Source organism: Danaus plexippus, chromosome Z (genome assembly GCF_018135715.1).
Source record: "Danaus plexippus chromosome Z, MEX_DaPlex, whole genome shotgun sequence".
NCBI classification, from domain to species: domain Eukaryota; kingdom Metazoa; phylum Arthropoda; class Insecta; order Lepidoptera; family Nymphalidae; genus Danaus; species Danaus plexippus.
Window position 1 is genome coordinate 15,878,964 of NC_083559.1, and position 22,695 is coordinate 15,901,658.

General features: G+C 33.6%; 1 protein-coding gene and 1 long non-coding RNA gene across 8 annotated transcripts; both read left to right on the forward strand.

Moving 5' to 3' along the window:
- Positions 1-3,019: 3,019 nt before the first annotated feature.
- On the forward strand, positions 3,020-12,737 carry LOC116777638 (uncharacterized). Its single transcript, XM_032671301.2, has 14 exons — positions 3,020-3,386; positions 3,467-3,679; positions 3,750-3,843; positions 3,963-4,064; positions 4,141-4,356; positions 5,133-5,558; positions 6,626-6,772; positions 8,964-9,049; positions 9,577-9,789; positions 10,579-10,663; positions 11,036-11,137; positions 11,370-11,585; positions 11,861-12,286; positions 12,492-12,737. The coding sequence occupies exons 1-14, from the start codon at positions 3,289-3,291 to the stop codon at positions 12,654-12,656; spliced, it is 2,589 nt and encodes an 862-aa protein (XP_032527192.2). The 5' UTR covers positions 3,020-3,288; the 3' UTR covers positions 12,657-12,737.
- A 484-nt stretch (positions 12,738-13,221) lies between these two features.
- On the forward strand, positions 13,222-21,964 carry LOC116777160 (uncharacterized). Of its 7 annotated transcripts, none has more exons than XR_009753422.1 (4): positions 13,223-13,476; positions 13,890-15,839; positions 16,200-18,844; positions 21,447-21,964. It is a non-coding gene; the product is annotated as an uncharacterized LOC116777160 (long non-coding RNA). The 7 variants fall into 7 exon arrangements; XR_009753424.1 differs by having other exon boundaries at positions 13,890-15,692; XR_004354014.2 differs by having other exon boundaries at positions 13,890-15,001; positions 15,207-18,844.
- The last annotated feature ends 731 nt before the right edge of the window (positions 21,965-22,695 follow it).

Below are 22,695 nucleotides of genomic sequence, written 5' to 3' on the forward strand. Positions count from 1 at the left end.
TGGAAATTTCATTTAATTAATAAAGGAGACTGTGATATCACGTCTATGTGAATAATTTCTCCTTTAAGACATTCCAGAGGGGAAAATGTTTAGTTAAATTACGAATTGTGGATTTGTATAAATGATGCTTCTTTAAAAGGTTTTGAGCACTATCCATATATCAATATATACGTTCAAGTTAACAAAGAAAGCATTGCGGCTCGACGTGTCATATTGCACGCGCTTTTTATATGATTTGAAACATGATTTTTGAGACGGTAAAAAACTTGAGCATTCGTTTGTTTGTTGATTGAGGGCAGCAATGTTGACTGTATAATTTTTTTATAGTTTTATTACTGAGCGTATAAAAATCCTACCTGATCCTACTTGGTCGCCCTGTTTAAATTAATTCTCTAATGACGATGATTTCTAAATCTCTATTTCTAAATCTCTAATTGGAACTTACATGTTATAATTTCAGATCTGATGGCGTTTAGAGCAGTCAGAGAATCGGAGATCTATGAATCTCAAGATAAAGCCTCTGATACTTTTTGCATTTGATGATTCTCATATTTACGGACGAATCTAAGGGTTTTCAATAGTGTAGGAGCTACTTCCTGGAGCACAACTATGACTTAATTTAATGTTAGTTTAAATAAATGAAAAATCCGAAGTACTTCAGTTCTTCCCACTAAAACTGTCTAACAGGTAAAGTAAATACTCTAATTCGAAATTATTTCATACAGTTTGACAAATTATCTCAAATACAGTTCAGGATATACATTTTATTGATAACAGACTATTTGTTTAAAAACATTTAAGACAGATTTCCTTCACTTTCAAAACAGTTGTAAATATAATAAAAAAATCACACACATATATATACATATATCATGTGTGCAAAGGATTATCGATTTAAAACCCATTTTGTAAACAAGAACAATGAACATTCTAAATAACAGTATGGAGTATAACGATGTCGTCTTGGCTTCTGATTAAACGACCAACTACCAAACCAACGTGAACTACGACCACATGTTTTATAAAACTGAATAAACTTATAAACGCATTGCGGTCGATGATTTGACCATGAAAAATGCTTCAAGAGTATCAACACTATCCCTGTTTATAACACATCTATAGGTCAGTTCCCTGGGTTGGGTTTTTAATTTATTTAAATAACAATCTAGCTTTATTAGTAGCCTTCAGATATTCATCTATATATGTTGACTCGGTTTAAATCTTCAAAAAAGATCCTTAGCCGATAACGAACATGTGGGCTCGGTAATAATGTTACTCTAGACATAGATATATATAACATGTGAATAAACAATATAAAAAATAATCCGTGACAGAGTAATACCTGAGATATTATATAAAAGTATGATTGATGGAACAAAATGACATCTACTCGTGACGGACGTTCTCGTGGCAAATGATAGTACAGCGGTGAGACGAGAAGCTGTTCGTTCCCGTCGCTCTCTCCACATATTACATTTTATATTTTCATCGTTCCATTCAAGGGCTACACTTGAACTTAAACAGGTTAAAATAATAAAATCATTGAAGAGGGTTAGAGAGTTCTCTCCAAATAGAGTTATACGTTACGTTGTTAATGATTATGATGAGGTCGTAAAGTGTGAGTAATACAAGTTCACGCTGAACCTAATGTTGGTAAATTCGTTCAGCAAAACGTTATTAGTCCGAGGGTTCGCAAAATAAAGCATAAATCAAGAATAATGAGCTTGGGACAAATTAGTGTCACATATGACGCCGGCGATAACAAAAATGTCTCTCGCTTTATGAAGAGAATTTGGTAAGTTATATATTAGCATGCATTACGTAACCGGAAATTAAAGATTTTGAGTGAAAATAAAAGATTTAAATTATTTCTTGTGAAGCAAACCCAGAAGCGTAATCGTAAGTACGAGTATATAAGCACGTACACATCAAAAGAAGCCAACACTTCACCATTTGTTCAGATACAACTTCACAGATTATAAAATAGTATGTGGCTACATCTGCTCACATTAAAAAAACGTGCTGAGTCGCAAAATAATAGGTATTTTAGCCCAAAAAAGCCATAACGTTCGGTTACCTTGATTTTGAAATAACAAAGTCTTTGATAACTTGTGAATTTCTAACATTTCAAAGTGATTACTTATTATATAATGTAGGACAATATTATGTATTGATATATATTTTTAAACGTTAGAGAATTTCTTTCGGAGTATAAAATACCAAAACATATCACGTAATCGAGGTATGAGTTCGAAAATGTCTTCTGCGTTACTGTATATGATGTACCGCGGATGGCTCGGAGGAGGAGAAGGTACTCCGGGGCTATATCAATAGGAGTCTGACACTCCCTCTCGCCCCACCCAGGACAAGAGGGATCGTTTGATGATTTTCCCCTTAAAAAAAAAACAAAAGTCTCAGCCTCAGCTGGCTGATCTTATAATGAGCCGATCGCACATCCAGACGATCAAACCTTGACTGACTTACTACTCAAGAAAGGGAGCGGGTCCGGCGGTATGCGGGCTAACCGGGGTTGGGACAGCTGGCGGGCTCTGGGGTCACACGGACGTACAGCAGGGGCTAGCGATATACTGACTTGATTGTTTAGTACATCACGGAACATGTTACATTCTGGAAGAAGTAAATTAAATATAACTTTTATGATGTAAAGTATTCATTAGGTTTAATAATGGTTTGTTTTTCACCGTTTCTTGTCTAATCATTCTAAAAGAGCTATTTCAATAATCACTTAACGAAATAAATAACGTGTTCGATTTAAAGTTTCTGCATAAAGTGTTTAATATTATAAACAAATGTATTAGATCGGTTATGTTCTGGTTTGGCGACGTGCTTATAATGAATATTATTAATCGTCGATAAGATCTACATTTATTAGATAACGTCATAATCATTTATTGCTTAGACCTATCTTTAAAATAATTTAACCTAATTTCTTGTCCATCCAATAGCATTTCATTTTTTCTCTCTTCATTTCTATAAGATTTTTTTTTCGTAATTACAATCTTTATTTATATAAGGTTAAAACATCATTTCAACTAACTTATTAATATCTTTTATATTATTTTTATTTTCCAATTAAACGATTATCTTCGTCTACACAAATTGTAACCTGTATATCTTCTTTTATATGTAGAACTTTAATAAATATCCCACGATTATTGTATAGCGAATCGGAACGACGCTATCTCTCAGATTATCTTTTCTTTGATAGCGAATTATCAGGAATTGTAACATATTTTATTCATCCGTAACGTCTGGTCCATTCCGTACATGTGGAGGTGTAACGGACACGACATGAGGGTCTTAGTATGTTTGTTCCTTGGTCTTGTGGCATCGACCTTAGCTGGGAACCATGACAAATATTCCGGGTAAGTTTCGTCAGTTTAATTCAATGTACATTTTAATTAATTGTTATAAATGTTTCGTGGACACTGTTTCTCATTTATAGGTATACCGTCTATGGGGTTCATATAGATGATCACTACCACCAGAAGGTACTTTCGGTTTTACAGAGTGATATCGATTTAGACGTTTGGCGACATGGGGTTCCGAAAGCTAGAGATGCCCTGGTTATGGTTTCGCCAGAAAATAGACTGCAATTCCTAAAGATTTTGGAAGAAAATAACATGCACCATTACATTCATCTCCATGATGTTGCGAGGTACTTCCCGCTACTAAATAAATATCTATCGAGAAAACTAAGTTTCTAATAATTAAAATAAACATTATAGATCTCTGAAACAAAGTGATGATGATTTTTTACGGTGGAAACTGAGCAGAGGAAATGAATTGCCAATTTTTGAGGATTATCCAACATACGGTGATGTAATAACAGATGGTGATATAGAAAATTTAAGATATATATATATAGACTTAACAAAGGTTCCGTGCTCGAACCTTGGACGAGGCGTAAAGATATATGTAGAGAATGTGTTATGTTGCAGGTCATCGACTACATGGAGAGAATAGCTCGTAATAATTCAGCCATAGTGACTTTAGTGAATGCCGGCAATAGTTTCGAGGGACGACCTGTGAAATACTTGAAGGTCAGCTCGTTTTCATTCCTCGCACTGTAGTAAGATCAAGTCTAGGAAATTGGTTTTTTAAAACTGAATCTTTCAGATATCAACCACAAACTTTACTGACACCAGTAAACCTATCTACTTCCTGGAGGCAACGATGCATGCTCGTGAGTGGGTGACAACCCAAACAGCTCTGTACACCATACATCGATTGATCGAAGACCTGAAGACTGAGGATAGGGATCTGATAGAAGGGATCGATTGGATCATATTTCCCGTGGTCAATCCTGATGGATATGAATTTTCGCATACAACCGTAAGTGGCTCTTTGAAGGTGAATAACGATAAACATTTCCTAATACAATGCAGTACAGTGAGGCGGTCTTATCGCCTAATTATAATCTGTTCTAGACAATCTTATACTGATAGGGTGAAGAGAAACGAAATAGTGCGATGAATACAATGAAATACACAGAGTTTTACATAATTTTAATAATAAAAATCCTTACACTACATATAGGATTTATAGTTTAAAACGGATTCATGCATAAACAAAACTGGTTTAAAATTGATGGTAGACAAATTAAGGGTTATCCGATCATTGGGAAGGATTAATGGAATGCTCTAGATATAAATAAAATAACACGAAGCGATCCGTTTTACTCAAATGTTTATAATTTCATTCCAAAACATTTATTAATGTTCTATTATATTACGTAAAAATCCCTACGGAAATCCCGTGAGTCGTCACTAGGAATGTAAGTGGAATGAAAATGTACAACTACGAATTCAAACTAATTGAAGAACCTGCCGACCAAATTTTAATGTAACTTAACATTTTATTTATACAAAATTTTACACATCCTTCAACTGTTTCGTTTGCTGTATTTCGAATAAAATATACCAGTTCGTAATTTATATTAATGTTAGTTTATATCTCTAAGCGCTTGCATTTAAGACATTATCACCTACAATAATAATTATTTCTGTCGAGAGCGTGTGTAATTACGTAAAACTGAGCGCACAATGCTTTACGTTGTGTCGAGACTGGTCCATAAGATATCTTTATAGTTAAAACCTTTTGACTTTCAGGATCGCATGTGGAGGAAAACACGTTCTTTCAATGCAACGATCAGCGCCACGTGCTACGGTGTCGATCCAAACAGGAACTTTGACATTGAATTTAATACAGTAAGCGTGTCTCCGGATCCCTGTTCCCAAATATATCCGGGACACGAAGCTTTCTCGGAACCAGAAACCCGTTACGTCAGAGATATTTTATTGGAATACAATAATCGCATCCAAGTGTTCATGGACGTGCATAGTTACGGCAACTATATTGTTTACGGCTTCGATAACGGAACGCTGCCACAGAACGCGCTGCACATACATCACGTGGGTGCGTTAATGGGTGCGGCTATCGATACTCTTAAATTACAAAAAGCACCCTTCTACATTGTCGGCAACTCGAGATACGTCTTCTACGCTGTCTCTGGAAGTGGTCAGGATTACGCACAGGTGTGTACGCATCTTTATATACATGATATAAAATATAATAAGTGTGGAAAGTCGAAGGAATATCCTTTGCAATGTTATCGAGATACAGGGTGGATGTTTTTCTTAGTATTGCACATCTGCTTATAATATATTAAGAGGTCACACTTGCAAAACGAACGGATCAAACTTAAACGTCTTTTTAATGTATACTTTACAACATTCTCTTTCGTTGTCAGGTTTATTATTAATTTCTCATTTTCCAAGTAAAACAGAAAAGTTTATGTTAAAAACATGGGCCACGCATAAAAATTGACACAAATTAGATTGTTTTATAAGAACCACCATTTTAGTTGTGGAAAAAACTAAGTTACCACCTTTGAGTAACCAACTTTGAAATAAAAAGGAATTTTCCATATAAATAGCTACAACGGCATCACTCAAGTTCACCTACTAATGCCAGACTATTTGAATATTAGTAACTATTTTCTTGGTCCCTGAAAATGTATACCGGGACCCTGGGATGAGATGGTGAGGGATGCGCGCCTGGACATTATATTAATTCATTTTACTGATCGACAAATTACAGTTTGTTTATCCGAAGCAGTACAATCTCTTCAGATATTAACGTGGGATGAGATGCTTTTTTATCTTATTTTGTCCTGATAATGGTTGTTACAAAAAATGTGCTACTAAGTTTAAAAGCAATACCTCTAGAGGTGGTAGAGTTTTTTTGACATCCATTTTTTGTGTATAACTTGTTTGGAATTAATAATATAGAAACTAATTTATTATTTTTATTTTAACACTCAGTGATAATGCTGTTGCACTGAAACGGTCAAAATTGTTTAGTACAAGTGTAGAAGTAATAAATTATCGAGAGCAATATAATAAAATTGTAGAATAGGAAAGCATAAAGAAGATAATAAAACACCAGTATCAGATAGCGTCATATAGAATGTGTGGTTACAATGTTATAAAATAGTTAATAGAATATAAAGCTAAGTTTTTCTTTGTTTTCATTAAACTTTATTTATACTTTAATGTCGTTTGAACGCACCGACAAATTTCTTTTTTTTAATTTATTTCAGGCGGTTGGCGTAGGATTCTCGTACACTATAGAGTTGCCAGGATACGAGTATGACTTCCGAGTTCCTCCCTCGTACATCAATCAAATCAACACGGAGACCTGGGAAGGTGTCGCAGCATCGGCTCGAGCTGCAAGATCGTATTATAGAGCAAGAAATTAAACACCGATTAAAATTTAATAAATTAAACCGGAATTTAATAAATAGATGTATAGGAGACCAATTTAGCCACACTGTCCCGTATCGAGTATAGTTCAATACGTTGCTTACCACACTTACATATAATAGAAACATTGATAGTAGTAAACTTTGGTAAATAAATACATAGAAGAAACTGAAAAATAGAGTCCCGGTCTTACTTTAAAAGACTCAATTTATCCGTCGAGGTCATCAGGAGGAAAAAAGCTGTTCCGAAAGATTAATCACTTGTGCAATTGATACAAGAAGAAAACGTCTACAACACATCTAAAAGATTGACTCGGGATACTCGTGAGTTATAATTTGAAAATTGAATACTACTCGGAGTTTAGTTAACTAGTAATTAATTGTAAAATGTAATATGAAATAAAACAATTCTGTTAATGTTTTCCCTTAATTTTTAGTTTTAATTTAAACGTTGAATTAAACATATAAGCAGCAGAGAAAAACATCCCAAATTTTCAACCAACGATCATGAATAATTCATTGCCAGGATTTATCACAAGATTGTACGTTGTCTCATTTACATTGGTTGTGTGAATATTTCATCAAAACAATCAAATTACTTTTTTCTACATCATCCTTGCCGAAAATATTTAACTGAACATTCACACAAAGGAGGTACTATTTATTGTTCTTTTAATGTCAAGCTGCACTGACACTCACGTGTTGCAGATGAGTACTTTGATTGTGAACAAATTAAAATCATTCAAGTTTCATACTAATCCAACTATGATACATAGTTCTTGCTTTTTTAAGCCTCCATGGCTTTGTTGTCAATGTAAATACTACACTACATTTGAATTTGAATGGTGTTTCTAAAACACTATTACGCACTATCTTTGAAGTTTCTAAAGATACATATTACAGTCTGACAAACATATTAATCTTAATAAACCCTCACGGGTTTGATGTAAATGCTTACATCTTATTATTGCCTAAATAATATACAGCCTACGAAATCCTTCATAAACATAACTTTCGTTCACTTCATCACATATAATTAACTAGGTTATTATAAGGCTCGTTTAAACGGTTAGAATTTTTCTTAACCGAGGGATAACAGGTTTAAAAATTAATACGTGTAATTGTTTTTTGAATTGACTTCTTTAGACGATCTTACATTTGTATGTAGTAAGAAGGTTTGTATCATTAAACAGTTTTTAATATTTAATAAAAGTCATTTATACAACCAAATATGCTAAACTATATTAAGAGAAACAGAATACACTCCACTTCTGTATAAATAAATAACTTCTATATAGTTTGCACTACATCAGTGTCTCAAGATAAAAATGCTCGAGCAGTATATGTGGTCAATGATCTCTTATGCATCAGAGATGTGGTCGCTAACCATGGATTGTTTGAGAAAACTCAACATCACTGAGATGGTAGGGTTATGCTGGGAGTATAACTACATGATCGTTTCAGAGAAGAGAGTCTCTGTCGAATGAATAAAGTGACCTTCATAGTAGTAAAAATTCTAATGTCAAGTGATTGTAGGCTGGGTACAAAGCTTGGAGGACCGACAGCTGAAGGAGCCTCGACTGTTGACCACGTACTTGTATGACAGTCTACTGGACGGACTTACGGTCTGGCCAGTGTCACAGGATCTTGTACGACGTATGTTATAATTATTCGTTGATATTGTTCCATCATAAAGTCACTTCAAAGTATAATAAGAAAATTAATAATCGAAATCCCCGCTGCAAAATAAACAAATCAGGAAAAAAGAAATTAAATCAAGTGGGATTAACAGTCGAAGGCAGAAACGTAGGTTGAGCGAGGCTAATGATAATTCAATTAATTAATTGAGTTAAGATTCCTTGAAATGATTTATGAATGCTATTAAATACAACGGCTCTTTGCGTTTTACAGGGAATCGAAACACCAATTGTTGAACCAATAATAACCCTTATTACATGTAGACGTTAAGGATTAGAATAGCTCGAATATAGCACTCATAGTATTTTGTTAAATTTTATTATAATTCTATTTGGATCACGTATTCAAGTGTGTTAGTAAAAAGATATAAGTGGAAATCCTCGATAAAATTAATCATGATAATAAAATTAGCAGTTTTATGATCCCGATAAAATGTATAATAAATGTAACTTTTTTACAATTTAATTCCCTCTAACACTTTGGTGCAATGGGTTGTTTTGTAATATTCTTATTTGCTTCGCTATTTTATATTACTTTAGCTGGAAAACATGATGTTTATCGCGGGTAAGCGTATATTTTTTTTTAAAGAAATGGGTAACTTGAAGTTTTTGTGGAACAGTTTTTCAATGACAAAATATATCGTTTTTTTTTTTTTAATATTACTTTGTATTTAGAGTCTGGCTTACAGCAAGTGTTAGCAGTTTTTCGGAATAGATAGATATACTCACTTTCAGACTTTGATAAAAAAAAAAAATTATGTATATTTTTTTCCGTAACTATTATTTTTTAAGCTCTCCATTTAGAAACGCGTCAACTTGTAAGGGAAATTTCTGACGAGGTATTTTTAGTCTTAATGATTCCATAATTTCCTTTGGGGTTTAATGTGTTTGAATGAATCAGGATTGAAAAACTTTATTTCAGAACACGTAGAGTTTATTTCTTCCTAATCATGATGATGATGATAATGAGTGTAATTCATGTTTATCACAGTACTAACTTCCTAGACTACCTTTTTTATATTTATATATTTATTCATTTTACAATTAGAACCTCAGTTTTATAAGTTATATTTTTATTAAACATTTCTTCAGTTACATTGTGTATGGTGTTAAGTTAGAAGATCAGGTGGACCAAGAGGTACTTTATGGGCTACAATCAGAACTGGATTTGGATTTATGGGAGTACGGAGTGCCCAAAGTTAAAGATGTTCTCGTCATGGTGTCACCGGACAAGAAAGAGAGATTTTTGGACATTTTAGATAGAAATTATATCAAACACTACCTTCACCTATCTGACGTGGCCAAGTAAGTAATAAATAAGAAAATGATTCCAGTTATTATTGCCTAATGACATGTTGTAGATATATAGTGTTATAGACACATTTTCTTTGTGATTTCGTAGCTTTGTGTAGGAATATATAACAAAAATGCCTTTATCATTTTTTGGAGGATCGTAAAGAAGTGCGTACACAGCACATTGAACATCGGGCGTCCACTTATCACGGTTAAGCCACGTTTATCTTTAACATCAAGACCTCTATAAACAAGTCCTCTTTACCCTTGGGATGTTTATAGGGCTTTTCATAGCCTACAACCAATGTCACTGTTTACTACCCATCCATAGCAGATTATCCACAATTTCAAGAATTAACAGGACTCAACTTTGGCTTTTTGCTGTTTTGATCTCACACATTATCTGCTAGATTAAATAGAAATAATCATTATAATTTTTACTCTGTGTCCGAATACATATAGATAGAATAATATCGACATTTCTGAGGCAGAACTACCACAGGGTGAACAAAATATAAACTATTATTATTACTACCTAAATGATATCTTTGTGGGGATTGAGAAGAAACTGGTGTTTACGTAAAGTGCAAAATAAAATTATTCGCAGGGATATTTAAAACGGATTATTTGTCATCCATCTCTCATTTAAACTTACTTGTTAGTAAAAGATAATGCAATAATCATAAAATATTCAATAACCGAACATAAGCCGAGTCCTTAATATGCAATAGTTGTTTCAATGCAATTATCAGCACCAGTTTCAATCATTTTAATTACTTTAAAATCAAATCACTCTTTCAGGGCTTTGGAAGAGAACGACAACGATTTGTCTAGTTGGGAACGTGAATCAAGCAGAGTTTTTGAAAAGTATGCAAGATATGCTGAGGTAATATTGTTATATTTCGGCCAAAATAATATTATTATATACCAACGCTTTTTCACTATGATTTATATTGCCTTTAATTATTTTCCTACAATCATATATCATATATATATGTATTTTATAAAAAAATATACTCAAAAATGTTTATAGCAATCGCTTCACTTTTGTCTAGTTTAAAGCATAAACATGCATACATTGACTTACAACGTTCCTATTTATGTAAAGCTTTTAAATTCATTATCCACATAAGGCTTCGAAAGTAGAAATTTACTATTTTGCCTGAAGACTAAATGTGAGCGAGGCTGTTGAAAACAAAATATTGATGCAAGGAATGCCGTAAGAACGTGACGAGTGTTATTGTAAAATATTTTATAGATAGATGCATACCTTGAAGAGGTAGCACAAGCTCATCCCCGGATTGTGACGCTCGTGAATGCTGGACTTAGTTTCGAAGGACGTCCTGTCAAATATTTAAAGGTAACACTAAATAGGACGAAGTCACTGTGATTGTTGTAGAAATGTCATATACCTTAATGAGAAAAACTTGACAAATTTCATAAAGTGCATAAAGCACGCTTGAACCTATATTAAATAAAATATAAATATTTATATTGAGTAAATAAATGTACTATAGCTTATACTCCGGTTCAAGCACAATATTGTTCAGCACAATGAATTTTATTGGTGACTATCATTAAACAACCTTTAGATATCCACTTCAAACTTCACCGACCCCAGCAAGCCTGTCTACTTCATCGACGCCGCGATGCACGCTCGCGAGTGGATTACGATTCCACCAGCTCTGTACAGCATTCATCGTCTGGTGGAAGACCTTCGAGAACAAGACCGAGACTTACTGGAAGAAATCGACTGGATTGTGATGCCGCTGGTTAACCCTGACGGATATGAATACACTCACACCCAGGCAAGTTATTAACACCACCATTTGATGAGACCTAAGTTTTTCGCGAGTTTTATTATAATATTTTTCGGATAAACTACGCGTGATTTATTTTTGTAAAAACTACATACTCCCGACGTTTCGGTTACTTTTCAGCAACCGTGATCACATGTCGTCCGCCCGTGATCACGGTTGCTGAAAAATAAATCACGCGTAGTTTATCCGAAAAATATAAGTTTCATTTAAACCACCATATGAGATTAATAATACCTCAACTCATACACTGTTATCATCACCAGGAACGTTTATGGCGGAAGACGCGTTCCTTCAATGTCACAAGACATCCTGAATGTTACGGAGTGGATGCGAATCGAAACTTCGACGTAGACTTCTATGGCACCGGCTCCAGTACCAATCCCTGCGTGAACACATTCCGTGGTCACGAACCATTCTCAGAGCCGGAAACCCGCTGTGTTCGAGACGTCATTCTAGAACACATAGATCGCTTGCAAGTGTACCTTAATGTACACAGTCATGGTAACCTTATCTTGTATGGTTACGGCAATAAAACTTTACCCTCCAATGTTGTCCAACTACATCAAGTCGGTGCCATCATGGGAGCAGCTATAGATCATAAAAAACTCCTCGAGGCTCCGTATTATCTGGTGGGAAATAGTGCGCTTGTACTGTACACAAGCTCCGGCAGCGCACAGGATTATGGACAGGTTAGAAAGTAAACGAGAAATTAACACTATAGACTATCCTGTACATGGAATTATTTTTTTTAATATTTATTTACGTTATAATTACTTTTTATTCCCAATCGACGGTATCAAGTTAAAGTTATATGCACAAGAACATCCCTCTTATAAATTGAACCTAATGTTTTACAAAGGAAAATTATGTATACCTTTTTTTAATAATGTTCAGGTGGTCGGTGTACCCTTCTCCTATACACTGGAGTTGCCTGGAATGGGTTATGGGTTCCAGATTCCCGTCAGGTTCGTCAACCAAGTCAATATGGAAACCTGGGAAGGCATTGCTGCATCAGCACGAATCGCTAAAATATATTATAGAGCGAGAGATCAAAAGTAATCTATACAACATTTGATATTAGTAAAATATGTCTTTTATGTAATTAAAAATGAAATTGGTTGAAATAAAAGATGGAATAAATATAGTATGGATTTATTTGCTCATCTTTAGAAAGGTTTTCCGAGAAAAATACCGAGACGTGACTAAGTGTCCGAAGGGAATGGAAAAGAAACATCCGTCTTAATTCTGTAACCCGTCACCCATTTTACAATTCTGACACAACTTAGACTGAACAATGTCAGGTGACGGGCTTTTAAGGGCTACGCCATTAACTGGCGTCTTCAAGTAAAGTTCAAAATATTTCGGTTCTAGTTAAAGAGATATCAAAAGAAAATTGTGCTTTGATTTCGAGTTTATAAAAAATGTATTAAATACTTTTTTTTTTAATTACTGGCAATGCCTTGATAAATTAACATTAATATTTTGTACCAAGTCATAATTGCTATTAAAAAAATATATTTTAATGGCGCCAGCTCTTGCAAATCGTATGACGTATAATTGCGACGATGCCAAATCGCTACTATACTATCTGCTATCGCTTCACCTTCACATACGATCTGACACTGTATTCAGATGTTGCCGTTTCGTGCATTCGGTGTCAAAGCGCATTCCGAGAATACTGATTGTCACATTATAGTTAAGTTTTAAAGTTAATTCATCGGTTATTAAGAAACCGTGTCACTGTGTCGAATGTGTTTCTTACAGATACACTCTCTATGTCCTTTGTCACTCTTCAAGTTATAAGTTTGTCGATACTTTTATCTTTTAACTAACAATGTTTCTGTCGTACGAAATATTTGCTGCCTTCGGTGTATCTGCGGTAAGTCATGTTTTATTTTGGATTATCGCTTCGAAAATATATAATTTAAGTCTAGAGTGGCTGTATTAATTTTTAAAACAGAACATTTAGAAACAGATATTCGTTGTATTTAGTTGAAATTTTGAAAGTGTAAAGAAAAAAATAATATTATTCCTTACCTTACCAAATGTACAAAATAAAAATTGTTGTAGACATATATTGCTAATGTTTTCTTATATATGGTTATTAAATATTGATCAACTTTAAAGAAAACTGTTATTTGTAAACTAGTTAGATCTAACAAGTGATCTAAAGGTTTTTAGTTCAAAGTGTAATCTAAATAATAAAATAATTTAACAAACTAAACCCGTCCTTAACATTATAATGACAAATATGGCGTCGAAATATCTGACTGTATGTTATTATTTAAACAGCTGGTTTCATTCCTCGTGTCAGCGAGCTTACTCCTCACCATTGCATCTAAAAGCGGTCTGTTGACGCCCAGAAGGAAAGGATTACAGGAGAGTAAAGGAAACGACACTCTGATTCCTTCAACATCAGAGAAACCCACACCCAGTGCACCGGAACTCGCTCTACTCACCCAATAACTAGATATGTCAAAAAAATGTTATTTTGAAAAATTTTCAATATTAATACCACGGAAGAAGCAACAATTAAATTGTAACCAGTTTTTCATAACGGTGAGTTGGTGCGTGATTATCATCGCTAAAACTAACACAGTCAAGGTCGTTTACGAGTAATCATAGTACCGTCACATACTTAATGACAGTTGTGATGGATGAACAAAATAAAAGGATAAAAGAGCGGCGAAAGGTACTTCATGGTAGTAATGATCAGTACATAGACATTATGTACAAGTCCTCCAATCACTAAAACCATTAATTTTTCCCTTCTCACATAGTTCGATTCCTCAACCAAACCTTCATAACTTATTGTACTTATAGTTGTGTCAACTGGGATTTTATTGGATATTTGAAAGTTTACACTTTCACATATGTATCAAATTAACAACTCGCTAAACACGACGCAAAATATACAAACATTAACATATTTTAATTTTTAATTTGACATCAAAAAATTTAAGATAAATTAACAAGCATTTTATTTAAAAAAAATGTTCATTTTGTACAAATCATATTAAAATATTGTATAAATGTGTCACGAAATCATTTAAGGGGAAACAATATTTGTATTTTCACTTTCTTGGTTATAATGTGTAAATAATAATAAATCACTTGTATATATTTGTATAAGTTATTATGAAAAATTAATTAAACTACGATCTGGTCCCGAATCATTATATTTAATAATATAAATTTATTGAAATACGTTGTATTTTTTCCGGTTTTTCTTGTTCCCTTCCTAGTGTATCGGGTTAGTCTAAAGCGGATTTGAAATCGTCGTTCCATCAACAAGAAAATTATGAAACGGGAATATTACGACAAAATATATAAAATACTCCAGTATATTCTATTGATTTGATTTATACTCACGTCTGGGAGTAGTCACTCACCGCTTTAATTATGTAAGTAAACAGTCCGACATATTATTGTCTGTCAAAGTGGATTGCTCTTGGTGTAGTAATATTATCTGTAGTAAAATTCAATGTTAAAGGTTGCAGAGTGTTCCTTCTTTGACATTATTGAATTTCTCAACTCAATATCCTTCCAAAGCGACGGTTGCTGATTTGATTCCAGATCAATTTCCGCCATTCATTGATTTCATTACAGTCTTTGGTTGAAAAATTGCACCTTGATGTTGGTGGACGAAGTACGGAGGCATTTATGACGTCATAAATTGGGTTTACCGATCATAATATATATCTTTGATAGCCGACTCAGAGTGATTGATCTTAAGTATTATTCGAAGAGCCTGTGGGCCTCTAAGTGATCCTTACTTAAAGAGCTTCGGCCTTTACAGTAATAAATAATCATTCGCTGGCGTGTCTCGCAGTTATATGATCTAGTCTTAAGAAGTTATAGTCTCATACATTTATATTTATGTATGAATAAATTCACGAAACTAGTTGTGAAATAATACAATATATAACATGTTGGAGGACACAGGTTCAAGAGCTAACCTTTTCACAAGAAATTAAATTCCGCCATGAAGCCTAGAGCAAACGGACATGAATAATTCAATGTGCAGCGGTTGGAGGCGAGTGGCTGTTTCCTTAACAATGCATCTTTTGCCTCAGGATAGAGAGGAACCGGTGTGTAAGTGCCTTACTAACTTATGGATTACACAGATATCAGATTACACGACGTTATAGGGAAGTGAATACTTCGGTCATAGCGACTCTGGGAAGTCAGATAATGGGTACTGTTTCAATGGAGATAGTACAAGTAACATTTTATACAAAGGTTAGTGAGGAAACCCTATTCATAGGGAACTGTCACGATATTCTTATAAAAAGAAATAAGCATTTGATTTAATTCATTTAAAAGTATTCAATATTTTTCGCGGGTTTAGTGGATCGCTTAGAACGTTCTTTAACATAAATACATTTAAATAAATGTAGGTGTTTATAAAATGGCAACATTTTGAATTTTTTTTCACTCGTATAGGAATGCATTTCAAAGTAAAACATTGAATACTTAGTTTTTTTGGAGAGAATGTTGTAAATTCTCAATCAATTTAAACTTATTAATATCTTAAACCCTAACATTTTTGATCTTGCTGTATTCTGCGTTAATCCTTTCCTAGCCGTTAAATGTTTGCAGTGTAAGGTGTTGCTGACTTCTTCCACCTGGTGCTAGTGATAACTCTACAACGAAGAGCATAGCAAAATTTCGGACAGCTTTAAGTATACTTATGTTTTCATATTATTGTATTGTAGAGTAATTTTCTCACTGGCTAGATTTGCTGATATTACTTCGACATAATAGTTGCATAATAGTGGCGTCACACTTTACATCACAATAGTCTTAGTATCTATCTTTATAGAAATAATTATAACATAGAACATTATAAATGTATTTGGTATTTGCACGATATCCGAAGAGAGATGTTTAATGTTACAAGTTCAATTCTGGTAGCTGATGTATGTACGTATGTATGTATGCAGGGAGTTTTGTTTGAGGTTAAAAAACAAACAAAAAAAATAGTTTATTTAAAAAAAATTCTATGTATATTTATTTTAAGCACCTAATTATTATAACATCACAAATCCCGACAACCTTAAATTTGCTTCCATGTAATATTTCATGGACTTTGGAACATGTCGCTTCTATGCTTTGAGGTCGTTTATCAACCTTTAATCATACTAACAGTTTCTCGCAATACATTATAATTTATTAAACATTTACGAGATTATTTCGTTCTTTGAACTATGATGTAATTTTATTTTACATAATTCAGTATCTGAAGCCAGGTTCCTCTCAAAGAGACTGTTGCTTATTTGATTCTCCATCGTTTCCGCCGTTCTAAGATTCCATTATAGGCGGAGGTTGAATCGACGGAATGCTGATGTCATATTATTTCCGACTTCTTATTTATTGTAAATTTTATAATCCTCTGTGGGGACTAGAGCAGGGACTGTGAAATAAAATAGTTATTTAGTTCAAATGTGTCATCGCGCATCAAATTTTAGAATAGTCAGATATTCATCACAGCTTCTATCTGGTAGAGACTATCTAATTGGTTCACGTAAAATTTAACTGTTATAAGATCGTACGATACGTTACTATGACGATTGTATGAAGTATTTTTCTATATCAGGCGGCATCTCGAATCCAAAAATATAAAATTCTTCTGTTTTATAAATAGTGGCAAGACGCCACAACAATTTTCTTTGTTGCTTCTGTGAGACCAATCCAATTGATTATCCCACTCCATCTTTCATTGTGGGAAACTGAATTGATCGAATCATTGCCATTGTTTTCGCACTTAAGTACATCTCTCTGGAAATGGATTTGCTAGTAAGGAGTTTCGTTTAAACAAAACAAACACTTAAGAGTTTTCTTGAAAAAATATTTCACCACTATTCATTCTAACTACATATTATTATATCAAGCAGCTGTCCTGAATCGTAAGGATGACTTTAAAAAATATTTAACTTTCGCTTGTAACAAGTTCTTGTTAAATGTATGAATTTCTTCTCAACGAATAAAACAAAAAGGTTAATAGAGATCTTCTTATTGTAATTTTAATCCATACAAAAAACATATTATACTTCTACATATTTGCGAGTTCTCGTATATATAATTAAGTTCATATGGTATTGATAGCAGTTTAATTAGCTGTTCATAGTTTTAACAACGAATGATTTTATGTTTACGATATTAACAGATGTATCTGGCAATGACATCTGAACCATTATCAGTGTATTTGCATTTGCTCTAACAGGAACTAAGGTTACACACGCAACAGCTAACTTCACATTTTGGAATAGGCTTCAAACCATACATACGATTACATTTTTAAGCTCCCTAAGAGGCGATAACACATGTAGATTCGATTATTGATAATATTAGCAATAATGATTTCAATCTTCTATATTGATTATTATTTATTCATTCGAGCTATATCGGACTTTTCTCAGATGCGACAGTTGCTTCTGTGATGTGTACTTTCGAAGAGAAACAATGTCTTTAACTTACACTTAGTTACTATCATTTTTACTTGATCACTATCGTTTTAATTTTTTTTTAAACCAGTTTCATATCGAACAGATGCATTTGACCTTCGTTTTATAATCATCGTCATCAGAACGACCTTTCGAGGGTTCGAGTTCATTAATTAACCTTTTCTCGACGTCACTCATGCTATCGGTATATACTTTGAACCATAATTAGGTTGTTTGCAGAAAGTTTATATTAAAAATACACAAAAGGGTGAAACAGATTTAAGTACAACATCCTCTGAGATATTATATATATATATATATATATATATATATATATATATATATATCAGATTGGATAATAAGATTGAATTTCGACGAGATTCGAAGAAATTGTTTTTAATTTTTTTTATTAAACTTGGCTTTCTTTCCATGTCAACGAAATGTCAACGAAACGAAAAAAGATTGATTAGCAGAATCACTTAAGAATGTGAACTTTTTTGACTGAATGTTTGATGTTTTCATCATAATTACCAAATTTAACTAATTTATTTGTCAAGATTAGGAACGGCTCTTAGGAAACATAATTAATATTGTTAATAAAATAATAAAAAAAAAATATAAACAAATTTGTAGGTGAAGTATCTGTTCTGTGGTGATCATCAGTACTCGGCGACCACGCACTAGCACTACTACGCTTCCTTTTCCTGCGTCGGCGCGCAGTGGGGGTGCGTTATGCGGGAAGGGAGGCGTGCTCGTGCGACCTGAACGCGGGCACTCGCATGAGGGCAGACGTCGTTGATGGTTGGGTCTAAATGCTCAATGTTTGTTCTCGCTATAACGTTGTTTTGTAAGGTTTTCGTAAAATTAGGTTTCATTCGCAAGGTTGGGGTGAATACGCGACCCAGGTTTAGGTTTAAGAGGCCCCTATCTTACGAGCGTTAAACGCTAACCTCCACCGTCCAAGCTCCTCTACCGCATACAAATCCACGACGAACCTGTTGCGAGTGAGTTCGTTAGTGAACTCGTAATATTTATTGATCTAGATGGTATGCTCTTTGGGATTTCGGTTTCCCAAGGAACTATAAGCTTTATTATCACTAATCGTCTTAAAATTCGCGAATACATAAATATGTCTGGTCTGGAGGCCGACGCACAAATATCCTCTTGGATTTTGTATTGTTTCTCAAACTTATCCATCATTATAGCCCAATCCGAAGCCGCTTTAACGATACAGTAAGGCTTGACGTTTGTTTTTGTAGCCCTAGTATCTTCTCTCACAACACCTACTGATCGCTCGTTTGTGGTTATTTTAGCTTTGCGCTCTGGCCACCGACAGACTAACCGCTTCACGTATGTTTTCTAGAACCCTATCACGAATATGCCAATATGCCGGTGCAGATTCCCTTTTTGCTATTTCTTTAGTAAGTTCTTTTGTCCATTTTGAGTATTTACATTTCTTATGTAAACACTAGTGTTCTTTCATAATTCATTACTAGTAGTTCGAAAGCCAGTTCTTTGGTACATAATATTTAAAAGTTGGTTTGATAATTAGTAGGTACCGATTAATATATTTTTTCTAATACAGTTGTTGTTTTGTAATTTACTTAATTAATATATTCAATTATTAATGTGTGTAGTTAGTAATTTGATATTGTAGTAAGGTTGTTGTAGCCTTTACTTGGCAACGACTTCAAAGTTACAACATAATTATTTAATACTATTTTCTATTTAACTAAATGAAAATAGTCGGTTTTTTTTGTTAAAAATTATACGATTTTAAGTGATGGGTAGACGGAGCAATGGTCTCCATCATCAGATATACTGCAGACCTTCATTATAATCCATATAGGTGCAAAGTTCTCATCAATAAGAATGCATTCAGTCAAAACACAAGATAACTACTTTAAGTCGTTAAGGAGTTCCCTGCCCTATCCTTCGTCTTCATCATCAGGCCACTGATGACAGTCACCGTCTATCTGTCTGTAAAGTTCTTATCAATACAAATTAATGAAGCTGAAATACAAAGTACTTGCTATTAATCGTTGAAGAGTTCCCTCGACCGTCTCTCATCTCCATCCTCAGTCAACCCAGACCTTCATCAAATGGTAGTGCTTTAAAATACTTAATGAAAAAACCTACAAACATTACAAACTAGTTGCCCCTTCTATTTTTGAAAGTTCCCCTCTATTTCTCTGATCTGCCATCATCAGACCGCGAGTTCCTTATCATGGGACCACCTTTAAAATATATACTTTCCAATAAGCAAACAATCTTCAATAAAACTTCGTCGATCATAAACGACAAAGCTTATATACGGTCGAATTGAGAAACCTCCTTCTTTTTAAAGTCGGTTAAAAACATAATTATAAAACCAATATTATGTGCAAAGTGTCATTCAAGGCTTACGGCCAGAACGCCACGAAAGTAATCTTAATTGGAAAATTGGCACGAGTTCCGCCTATGCGCGGCAGAATACGCCAAAACATGTTATAATATCGATCGATGAAGTAATTTAAAGAATAAAACGGAATTCCCTTGTGATACTATTAGTATTATTCTGTGAAATATACACAGCAAGAGCTGGGAAAATATATTCATAAGAGATTTATTAAACACGGAAGTATTTTCTAAACTTTCAACAATACATGATTTACAGTAAAAAAATTAATCAATAAAGTATTTTGTAATAAATACGACTTCTTAGTAAATTAAAACCGTGTGGAATCGATTTAATATTTTTTTCCAATGGATGTTACAGTGGGAGGGACACGCTATCAAAGTTTCGACACAAAATTTTTGTGACCAAGTGAGTACGCAGACAAAGCACAAGCCAAATTTAGTCACGAAGCGTTAAGCAAACGGGGCAATGAATAATTCAACCAGCGACGGTTAAGTTGGAAGCGGTTCAGTCCGTGCCACTTACCTTATACTGCATGTGATATTTCGTTGTAGTCCCATGTAAATTATCCTCAACCTAGTAATCGGTTAATGCTTATTAATTTTAATTCTAACTTGTGAAATCCCTACTACCGATTTATTAATTACTGTCTATTAGCGGGGACGGCTCCCTGTCCTCTCGCACTACTCGTCCTTTAAATAATACATTACTTTATGATAAATTTGCCATTCAATGTTCTCAGGAATATGTTCTTTTAGTTAAGCCACCGGCTAACCCTTTTCCTCGACGTAAATATTTGAAGGCTTTGATATTTACAACAATCTGTGCTTACTTGATACATTTAATATACACGGATTTCCCCGGTATATATTACGATGAAAGATATTTAAATTTATTTATAATTAAAAGAATTGATGTAGAATATCCATTAAGTGTAATAGTTGTACAATGTACGTATATGTATATATAAAGACAATAAGTTCTTATATGTTATCAAATTGACAGCGGACCAGCATCGGACCAGCAGCGGATCAGCAGCGGACCAGCAGCGGACCAGCAGTGGACCAGCAGCTGACCAGCAGCAGACCAGCAGCGGACCAGCAGTGTGAAGATGACCCGATTAAGTTCCTAACGCGTGCATTTATAATAGTTAAAATCACAATTAATGCGAAGGTGGTTTTTCAAAATATAATAACATTTAGTTATAAACCTGTTATTAATATTAAACACTCAGAAATTACAGTACAAGAATATTAACTTGTAAAGGTAAATATGATAAGAAGATATCTTAAAGAACGTTTTTAATGTTCTCAATATTTGATATCTTATTGTTTTAGACATCAATTTTTTTTCACAAGTTTATTTGTCGTTTATTGCTTCTTTTCTTTTTGAAAGCGAAGCTCTTTGTGATTTATTAGGAAACTTTGTTATTTTCTCTTGATGTTTTATTAAATTTCCTTTGTAACAACTCCGAAACAATTCATTTCATTAATAATTGAAAATATATCACATTGTTTATAATCGCTCCCGCATTTTTTTGTTACAACCAAGAGACCTGAAAAATAATACAATCTGTCTGTGACGATAAAAAACTTTCATGATTTTATAAAAATATGTGATATTCTTGTTCTCTACCACTAATTCACTGACTGCTTAGTAGAACTAATGAAGTGTTTGTAAGTTAGGTATCACTGAATGTTTGTAGATATATATATATATATATATATATTGAACCAATTCCAAAAGCATGGTCGTTTTAATAAAATCTAATTTAAAACTCATGCTAGGGGTCTTTGAAATCGTTTTAAATTTGAAGATTTGTACATCATTTTTATCATATAATAGTTGTTTAAATGGATCTATCATAAAGAAAGTGCATTTTTATAGCACCCGTGTTCTTAAAGACGGGACCTGAAGCAGCAGCCGAACAGATTTTAACAGATGTAAAGACACATGCATATCTTTATGGAACCAACGTTGCTGTTATTCGCTTACTATCAAACTGTTTCTTCCTTATCTCTAATGTTATATGTGTTGCGAATAGTTTTGACATTTGACATTTTGTATTGAACAGTGACGTGAGAGTAACATGTAATACATGAACAAGGCAGAGTCCAATAGAAGGGTTACAGTTTAGTCGTTTTAAATAAATGTTAAAGATAATACATCTTTAATCCTAAAGTAGGATTTTGTGGAGGCTATGAAATTATTACTTTTTTACAGAAATAATTCCATTTGAAAATATTGATATTGA